The 10,555-nt window shown below is 37.2% G+C and overlaps 1 protein-coding gene across 1 annotated transcript; it reads left to right on the top strand.

The window, feature by feature from the left end:
* Nucleotides 1-3,246: 3,246 nt before the first annotated feature.
* Nucleotides 3,247-7,325, top strand: LOC110708181 (apyrase 2-like). Its single transcript, XM_021886268.1, has 6 exons — nt 3,247-3,332; nt 4,540-4,642; nt 4,747-4,803; nt 4,960-5,038; nt 5,824-6,005; nt 7,188-7,325. The coding sequence occupies exons 1-6, from the start codon at nt 3,247-3,249 to the stop codon at nt 7,323-7,325; spliced, it is 645 nt and encodes a 214-aa protein (XP_021741960.1).
* The last annotated feature ends 3,230 nt before the right edge of the window (nt 7,326-10,555 follow it).

Here is a 10,555-nt window from a genome sequence, read left to right as displayed (position 1 = left end):
TACTGTTCTGCTCCCCTCGAATTTGATGCTGCTGCTTTTCTTCTAGCTCTATTCTGAATTTCTCTGCCCAGCAAGATCTCCAGATAAGCTGCAGAATCTCACCCCCAAATACCCCCAAAAATACGGATCAGAATTCCACCAAGAACTCCCCTAACAGAACAATAAAGAACCTTTTATTCATCTCAGCTGCTCCGAGTATTTCGCTCCTATCCTCAGCTGACTCCATCTCTATCTTTTCTTGCTTGACAATTTGATTTTCCGCAAAAATCGCTCTATGGTTTTGTTTGTGCCATACCCGCAATAAACAGTAAGAGGAGTTCTCACTGCTCTTTTTTCTTTCTATTGTTTTGGCTGAGTAACCAGTTGGTGTACCTCATGAGTTCATGGTCCACTTGGCTATTTGCTATGAAACATTATTGGGTTGACACACATGTGAGTTGATTAGGCTTGTGAGCTTAGCTTCGTTTAATCTAGGAGGTAATAAAATATCACTTTGATATCGTAATCTTCCTTCCTACAAACAAATAATAAAACTGTAGTAAATTGTGTCTTGGGAAGAAAATTACTTATAATACTCTTAAATCATTAATTGTCAATATAAAATCAAGAGTTTAATATATATAAATAATATAATTTTGTGACCCTATCAACTTAAATAATCACTAGAATCATTGGGTACATAAAAGCCTCAAATCAATTTGTATAAGAACCCTAAAAAAATCAGGTCTTGAATAATTAAAGACCCTAATTTTATAATTTATGAAATCTGAAAAATAACAAATGTAATAATTTGAAATTATAGTTTTAAATCCTTCAAAACATGGTTTGATACTAATTAAACATATTTTGAACAATTAAAACCAAAACCTATAAATATAATTATCAAGATAATTAGAATAAAAGAGAGGAGAAAGAAGGGAGGAGTTAGGTGATATGGTGGTGGTGGTCGGCTGGTCGCCGACGGCTGGTAGGCGGCCAAACACCGGCAGTGGGCCAGCCTTGGTGATGTGGCAGCACTAAGTGGAATTGGATTCACTTGATCCAATTCTTACGTACAAGGAGGAAAACAAGAGAAAAAAAAATAAGGAAAAAGAAAGGAAAAGAAAGAAAAAAGAAAAGGGAAATGAAAAGGAAAAAGAAAGAGAAAACTAACCTTTTTACTTATTAACTTTGTGTGGGAAAATTTTGGAGATAAATGGAGTATTTATAGTGAAGAGTAGGTTAGAGTAGGTTTTGGCTTCATAAAATTAATATACTTAAACGATAAAATAGTTGGCTCAAATGTAAAAATAGGATGATTAGGTTCATTATGAAAATGAACTACATCCGGATTGAATAATTATTAACCCAAAAATCAAAACTTGTTTACTTAAATCTGATAATTAAAATAATTTAACCTAAAATATATTTTATAAATAAATAAGTAATTTATAAAATACTTTAAAAATACGGGGTATTACACTTAAATTCGGACGTCCCAGTTTTTTGTGAGATGCACTTCATGGTGCGGCTTGATGCAAAAACGGACAACTGGTTTATTCTTAACACCTAGAAGGAATATTGGGTGGCTATGCGCAAGCCGTCCAAGTGGCGTGACTGGAAGCACCGATTCTACCGCATCAGAACTGACAACGAAGAATTCAATTTGCGGATGAACCACTTCAACGCCGAGCCTATCCAGCTCGAACCTGGGATGCACAAACCCACTAAGTCGCATGTCCATCTTGACAACGAATTTTAACTTGACTATTTTAAGGTCAAGAAGGTGGTCAGGAATAGGAAGCCTGTGACCGTGCTGTCTAATTGGATTCCATTGGCCGACTGGCTTAGGAATCCGGTATTCATGTCGGCCTGCGGCCTATACCGAAACTACCCCCAAGGTGGAACCTTGTGACTTGCCCGTTCGAATGCTTTTACAACTTGAAAATGTTCTAACACTTCTGTTTTCTTTTTAGACGAAGCTCTTGTGATGTTGGACCCTGAACAAAAAGGAGAGACCAACATGTCTGACTTTATCTTGGTGTGGTACAAGTTTTGCCAGCAGCAGTACAACCAGGCTAAGGAGATACTGATCACTTGTTTTTTTTTTTTTTTTTTTTTGTCGAGTTGGTATGTTGGGAAAGGAATCCTTTCCTACTTCGCTCGGACGCAAGTCTTTTCATTATATTGCCGAGCTGGTATGTTGGGAAGGGTGTCCTTCCCAATTTTGCTCGGACACTGTTTCTTACTTTGGCTTCACACTGTTTTTTTCAAGCGTCCACTCCGAAGACCAAGAGGAAGGAACAGACTTCTGCCTCCAAGGAAGGCCAGTCGTCCAAATCAAGGAAATTTATATCCTCAAAGGCTAATTCTTCCCCCAAGGCGGCCAAGACCACGCCGCAGACTGTTCTAAGTAGTCTAATGGAGAACAACCCCAGTTGACACCGAGTATGGGCTCCAAGTCTGTGGTTCCACAAGCTAAGGAAGTATTAGGAATACGTCCACATGGGTGAAGGGGGAAAGTTATTGGTAGGCGTGTCGCGTACCTTACAAAAATAACCTAACTATTCCTCCTAACTATGTAGTCGGGAAAGTAAGGGTCAAATCCCAAGAGACTAAGGCTCACCTAAATTATCTAGACTCAAGTAATCACTAAGCAAGAATCAATCAATATGGAATAAACTAAGAGCTAATGTATGGAAAACTAGGATAAATCAAACGAATATAATGAATCAATAAGCTAAAACATCCAAGATCAAGTATCACCACAATTACGATCGATGCAATTACATATCTACTCCTAACATACAATTCCAATGAACACGGGGAAAAGATAACCCTAACAAATACCAAGGACCTTTCTCGAGTATCAATGGCTTCACTAGTAGAAAATCATAAATTAGCACCGAGGAATTGGCAACGGTTATTATAAATCGGTGCCCCAAAATATAAATGGCATAGGTTAACCGGTGCCCCTTGATATTTTTTTTCTAAATTTTTTTAATACAAAGAGCACCGGTTAACCGGTGTTAATGTTATAGTGTTATAAGCCGTCCTCTCTCCTTACCCCACTCTTAATTGCATCCTCTCTCTTCTCTGCTCAAACCCTCCTTTCTCTATCTTCAATCTCTTGCCTCCTCTTGCTCTCTGTCATTCTTTACTCCACCACCGCCCCACTATCTCTTTCATTCTTCTCTCTATCTCTTTCATTCCCAGATCTTTCTTTCTTTCTCTATCTTTCTTCGTAGTAGTGGGGAATTGAGGGTGATGGCGGTGGTGAATGTTGTCGCGACCATCGTAATTGGCAGCGGTGGTGCCTTCCCTTTGCAGTTGTGGTGGATTTTTTCACGAAGGTATGTTGCTCTTCGATTTGAAATCTAGGGTTTCTGATTTTTATCAATTTAAGGTTCAATTTTTGCCTTTATACAAAATTGAATCCTATAGTATGTTAATTGAGCGAGATATTTGACAATTATTTACATGCATGTGTTGGTGAGTTTCCTTTTCCCTTCTATTTTAGTCGTGGTGCTGCGAGGTTAGTTGTTGCGTGTGTGGTGCGCTGCTATTGCGTGTTGTGTGTTTTGTGTGGTGCTCTGTTGTGCGGTGCTGTTGTTATTGAGTGTGGTTGTGTGCTAGGTTGTTCTAGCGTAGTGTTGCGGTGCTCTATGTGCAAGGGTGCATTTCATCTATTCTTGTGGCATATTTACATGTTTATCAAATCAATATGTATCATGAGATCAGAGTGGGGATTTCATAAACTAATTATACTTGCATATACTTTTTTAAGAAAACATTATTGAGTTTTGATTTAATAATAGTGAATCATGTCTTCAACTTGTGTTTATGATTTGATATTTTCAATGCTTTGGCCAGATTATTGCGTGATATATTTAGAGAATAAGTATCATTTTCATTGTGTTGTTATGATATACCTCTTCCTTCATAAAACATACTAGATTGGATGATTTTCAATTAGTTTCTTGTTTAAGTCAGTAGCACTGGATGTACTATATGATTTTGCATATGTTTAGGACAATTTTATGTTATTAGGATAGTTGTTTGTTGACTTATGATAACTGTTTTTGAACCTTGTTAATAATTTAAATCAAAAGTTATAAAAATTATGTAATTTGATTTTGTTTGTATTGTATATTAATCATGTATACATGTATTTGTTCTTTTTCTTCATTTTGTATGTCGTCTTGTATGCTTGGCTTTGTCTTTATTAAATGACTAATGTGCTACATACCACATTTCTAATGTTGTATTGGCAAAATATATGGGTTTTGCTGTTGAATCGTGGTGTGGGTTGTTATTAGTTGTTAACATGGAGTGTTCTTGTTTGTTGTAGGGATTGAGTATGAGGTCATGGGCTCCAGCTATACATATAAAACTACTAATAGGTGGTGTTTGTGCCTAACAGGACACTAGTATAGTTCTGTGCAATGTATGTGTGTGGGTTGGCAATAGGCAGGGGTGTGGTAGTGTAGTTGCTTGGTGCTTGTTTGGTTCGTGAGTAAAATGTAGTTAGTAAAAGCCAGGTCTAAGTGCATATGCAAGCAACCCTCAGGTGGATGCTGCTAATTCACTAGTTTCTCTCCTAGAGCAAGCAGAAGCTGTTATTCCCAAGAACTTGCTTGGGAAGACTCCGGTCAGAGTTGGGGTAAGCTATTTAGCTGATTGTTATTCTTTTCTAATTGATTGATTGTCTAATAAATTGTTATTTGACAATATAACCTGAAAGAATTGAGCCATTTTCTCTTATAGGCAACCGCAGGTTTGAGAAAACAGGATGATGATGCTCTGGAAAGAATATTGCAAGAAGTATGTTCTTATTGACCCTCTTATCTGTCACGGATGATTACTTATTAGACTTATTACTTTTTGGTGCCTCTCATTATTGATTGTCAAAGAAGATTTAACAGAACGATTCTTTCTTTTAATGTCTTTTAATTGAAGTTGGTATCTTATTCTACATAGGTCAAGGACCTGCTCAAGGATAAAAGCGATCTGAAATCAGAACCAAAATGGGTCACTGTCTTGGATGGAAACCAAGAAGGTGCATTTCAATGGGTATGTGGTCACATCATGTGTATTTTAAACTTCTTTTGTTCCATATGCTAAAGTTCCAGTGAAATAGTTTTTACTACATAAATACTATATCTGGGTTCACTTAGTAGAATTAAGGACTAAATTGGATATAATTATTTGGGTTCATTTAGTAGAATCAAGGACTAAATTGGGTACTACTATGTGGGTTCATTTAGTAGAATTAAGGACTAAATTGGGTAGCAAAGTGACTAGTCTCTTTCTCTCTCTCTCTCGATGCTAGTCTGGTGTGTTTACCATTTTCCAGTTTTTTATTTTCCCTTTTTCCCTTTGTGTATTGACTAGATTTCATCACATTTTACTGGACATTTTTCCCCCCTGCTACTTGGTGCTTTCTTGAATCGTCTCTACTTATAGACTATGTCAATCTATTGTTGTTTCTCCCTAAGGGCTCAGTGATTGTTAGGTAGGGCCTTTCATTGCTGTACAAGTACTATCCTCTTTCTTTTATATGAGCTTGTGTTTGTTTTTGATTACTGATGGTTATGCTCATAAAAGGGCATTTTTTTTCTCTTCTTTTTATTTATTTATTTTATTTATTATATTTCTTTTTTTTTTTTTTTTATTATTATGGAGCCTAGTTGATTGGTTATAGATTTTGAAAGTACTCTCTATGCGAGTGTATTTCTCCTCTTAATTTTTTCTATGCATGATGCTAGTTATTAGTGGTTTCAGCATTTGACTTCTTTATGTTAAGCCTCTGGATATTAATTTGTTTTCTTCATTGGTGTGTAGGTAACTATAAACTATCTTTTAGGAAAATTGGGAAAGCGAACTCAGATACAGTGGGAGTAGTTGATCTTGGAGGAGGGTCTGTTCAAATGGCATATGTTGTTTCTGAGAGTGATGCTACCCATGCTCCAAAGGTGTCTGATGGTGAGGAGGCTTATGTGAGGGATATGTATCAAAAGGGTGTGGTAATTTTTGTTGTCCTTTTAATTTATTTTATTTTGGATGAAAAGTGTAAATATTTCCTAGTTATTAATGAAAATAAATAAGTTTTCATATATATATTGTTTGCGGACCATTTTAAGAGGAAAAAAGCAAAAAAATAAATAAATTTTTTTTTTATTTTCTTCAAGTACAATGGCACCGGTTAACCGGTGCCAAATGTTGGGAAAAGTAATTTTTTTTTTTAAAGCATGTAGTTGGCACCTAACCGGTGCCAAAGCCTTTAGTTGGCACCGGTTAACCGGTGCCAAAGCGTTTAGTTGGCGCCGGTTTTGAGCCAGTGCCAAATTTATAGGGATTTGGCATCCCTCAAATCCCCAACGGTTCAAAACCGGTGCCATAAGGGGGGTTTGAACCGGTGCCTTTTTACCTTATTCGTCTAGTGCTTCCCTAACCCACAATCAAGCCTATGCTCATGGTATCATGCAAATTAGAGACATTAAACACTTTATTTCAATTCTCAATTATCCGTTCAACTATTCTCATGTTGAATTTCAAATCCTAAATCAATTTACTCAATTCCGTTAAAATCCAACTCTCGCTGTGATAGAAATAATGGAATAATAACAATACTAATTATCTCTAATATAGCATTGGCATAATCACAATCAATTTAGCATAGACAGTTACAATGGTTATTAGAGAATTTAAAGATTAATTCATGCATCAATCATAATTGGGCTACCCTAGATCTTGGAATAAGAAATCTACTCACACATATTGAAGAAAGCAATAACAATCATAATTATAGAAAACATGATTGAAAAGCATAAATAATTGAAAGAGAAAGGAATAAGAAATCTACTCACACATATTGGCGCGCTTTTTTTTCAATACTATTGGCACCGGTTCAAAGCTAGAGCCGGTGCAGAAAACGACAATTTAGGCACCGATTCAGGTCAAAACCGGTGCCAAAAATACCCCAAAGAAATAAAAATATTTTTTTTTTGCATTGTTTTCACTTTAATTGATATAGAAACATTAACATATATATAAAGTTACATATTTTCATTAAAAAAGGCTGTAATATTACAATTTTCGTCCAAAAAAAAATCAAAGCAAGGAACGAAAATACAGCAAATTACTTAGCACCATGACAAATAAAATTAACTTGGCAAAAAGTGTACTATGTTGATCACTTCACACAGCCTGCCTTCCATGAGAAATCTTGTGCCATACAATTTTGGATCATCTCTCTTGAAGCCGGAGTTCCATATGTCTCTATTGCCCTCTTCACTGTTGTTACTACAGCTTGTAAATCAGTTGGATCCACCGCTTCACACTGATATACCATTATACACCAAAATGTCAGCTCTTCAGAGTACAGGAATGATCATTATACTAAATAGTATAAAAAAAATGAAATAGGTTGATTTTTTTTGGTTTAGGTGATTGTTACATTTGCACTGAAACGACCCATGTGGAATCCGGTGTAACCTTCTTGTACAGTATCGACAAGTCCACCAGGGGAGGCCACTAATGGCACCTGATCAATGAAAGATCAGAATAGGTCATCATGTTCATATATTGATGTACAAAGCTTCAAAAATAGGATAATTCATTGCATAAAGCTGTCACAAACCGTTCCATAATGCATTGCACGGAGTTGGATTAGCCCACAGGGCTCAAATCTGCTAGGTATCAGCATGTAATCAGCACCAGCTACAATCATATGAGCCAATGCGACGTTGAATTTGGTCACCCCTCTCGCCGTTTGAGGGTAGAGAGCTTCCAACTATTGAATCTGCTTCTCCATTTCCTTCTTTCCTGTCCCCTACTCCCCCCAAAAAATCATGAAAACAAATCAGAAAAATGGTTTTGTTAAAGAATAAAAAGGCATGTTTGAGGTAAGATTTATTCTTACAAGAACAATAATCTGCACATTTTGCCCGATGAATTGAGGAATTGCTTCTGCAAGAATGTCAAAACCTTTCTGCTCTTCAAGTCGGCCTATAAAACCAATCAAAGGGATATTCCTGTCCACGGGTAGACCAACGTCAGCTTGCAGAACTTCCTTTATAAGAGGCTTTGCATATGCAACCAGGGGCGGACTTGGCCTTGTGCCTGGTGGGTCAAATGACTCACCAAGGCCCAAAACAATTTTTAAGTTTTTTTTTTTTTTTTTTAAAAAAAAAAAAAAAAAAAATTATTAGTTTGTTAATTTTAGTCTTGTCAATTTTAAGCTTGTTAAATGTTAGTTAGTATTGTAATCTTGTCAATTTTCTATTTGGATGATCTTTGTAAATAATTTTTTTTGGGAATTTTGGTAAAAAAATTTTTTTTTACATATTTGGTTATCGATTGTGAGTTTGTGACTCACCGGTCAAAAATTCCTGGGTCCGCCACTGTAATGCAACCTGAAAGAAGCGAAAACTAACACATTAGGACATTTCATGAAGGTTTACAAAAGCAAAAATCTTGTTTAATGTTACTTACAGTTGATCTATCATAATTAGATCCAACGTACTTATCAGTAGTTGGATTCCATTCCAGCACATCCATGCTGTTCACTATGCTAGTGATTCTAGTCCTCTGAACTATATCATTGAGCTCCACACCTCTCTCAACACTCGATACAATCTCTTGTGCATAGAAAGGGCTCACATTTACTACACGGTCTGATTCTAAAATACCTGCCTTCATCCAGTTAAATTTCCTTCCCTTTACAAGTTTGCTGTGCCTGTATCATGCACTTAACATTAATTGTGGACTAGTAAATTAGTAATCCGTCCATGCAATGCGATATTTAGTAGGTAAGATACTTAACCCATCAAAAATATCAGCACATTGGCTAACAGAAGAAACCACCATTCAGCACCATAAACAGCAACATCAGCCAGAGCCCAGCACTCAAGAGCCCAGCTGCAACACCAAACAGAACCCGAGGCAGCTGCAACAGCAGCTGAAACTTTTTTTTTTTTGCTGACTTTATATTAACTTTTAGAAGCAAATTGTTCCAACAACCAAGCGTACAAATAAAGCAAGTGAAAGCTCACAGCCTGGCTAAGGTCCATACAAATCTACAATATTAATCCCATTAAGACGACCAATATTAGGCCCTAATCATTAGCAAAGCAATGGATGCACCAAAATTCAAATCAGAATACTAAATGTTCAAAAAAAACACATACTTATAGAAATATATCCCCATTACAAGGAGTGCAAAATATAAGTAAATGACTTGTGCATTTACCCTATCCGTAGAAAATTCAAACAAAGATGGAAACAGTTGTTGTGTCTACATACCATACCACCAAAGAAATGGCTCGTTCACCAAATAACCAAGACCTAGACCCCTGAGTAATTGGTCCACCAATGAAAGATGGGATGGGACTCCAAATTCTAATGATCTATCCATTGCATCATTTCTGAAAATCAGAATAATTCAAAATGACCCTTTACCAATCTTTAGGTTCTACACAAGGTTAGGAACAGGCACTTCTTTTCAGTTGATCAGACATATAACAGGATGGATTAGGTTTGAAGTAATAGAAACCGTATATTAAGATAATTAACAGGACAGAATCAAAGCACTAGCCGTGAACCCCTATATCTCACTTGATAGACTCAACCAGACAACCTAATCAACCCAAAATATGGGGCATCGGGAAACGGTCCCAAAATATCCAGTCCCCATTGGGCAAATGGAAGAGGATTCAGGATTGGATGAAGATCTTGCAATGGCCAATGAATAACTGGTGCGAATTTTTGGCATTTTTCACATTTTCTGACCAGTTCCTTTACATCTACGATCATGGTTGGCCAATAGTACCCGACCCTTAGTGCCTTATGGGCGAAGGTTCTTCCCCCTATGTGGTTTACACAGATGCTGAGGTGGAACTCCCAAAGGATATAATTAGCATCTTTTGGACCCACACACTTCAATAGCGGGGCTGAAAAAGATTTTTTCAGAAGCTCTCCTCTAAAGACGATGAATCTTGAGCTGATTCTTTTTATCTTAGAGGCTAAGCTCCTGTCTTCGGGGATTTCTCCTCGAAGTTTGTAAGTTAAGATGGGATCCATCCAGCTTGACTCATGTGCGACGCAGCATATGTCCATTGTTCCATCCACACTTCTTTCTCGGCACACCTCCACGAATACGGATCGATTCAACTCAGTTAAAGTTGAACTTGCAAGTTTGGAAAGTGCGTCGGCTTGTGCGTTCTGACCCCTTGGGATCAGCTCGACTTCAAAAGTTCACAGCTTCGCAATAACAACCTTGATCTTCGCGATGTAAGGTATCATTGAGGACTCTTTGCCCTTATATTCGCCACGGATCTGATTTGCGACGAGCTGAGAGTCTGTCTTTTAACAAACGTGTTCAACATCTAGTGTTATGCACACCTCTCGGCCAACAATTGCTGCCTCCTATTCAGCTTCGTTGTTTGAAGCCTTGAACGAAAATTTTAGTGCATACTCAAAGGATTTGCCTTCGAGAGAGGCCATAACGACCCTTGCTCCCGAACCATTCACGGTGGAGGATCCATCCGTGAAAGCAGTCTACATTTTCTTCCCT

This window comes from Chenopodium quinoa, unplaced genomic scaffold (genome assembly GCF_001683475.1).
Source record: "Chenopodium quinoa cultivar QQ74 unplaced genomic scaffold, ASM168347v1, whole genome shotgun sequence".
Lineage (NCBI taxonomy): Eukaryota > Viridiplantae > Streptophyta > Magnoliopsida > Caryophyllales > Amaranthaceae > Chenopodium > Chenopodium quinoa.
The sequence above is the reverse complement of the archived record's forward strand: the minus strand, read 5'-3'. Positions and strand labels throughout refer to the sequence as shown.

Coding starts and splice junctions, on each gene's coding strand:
- LOC110708181 (XM_021886268.1), top strand. CDS start 3,247: ATGGCGGTGGTGAATGTTGTCGCGACCATCGTAATTGGCAGCGGTGGT. Junction 3,333..4,539: donor TGGTGGATTTTTTCACGAAG/GTATGTTGCTCT, acceptor TGCATATGCAAG/CAACCCTCAGGTGGATGCTG. Junction 4,643..4,746: donor AGACTCCGGTCAGAGTTGGG/GTAAGCTATTTA, acceptor TTTCTCTTATAG/GCAACCGCAGGTTTGAGAAA.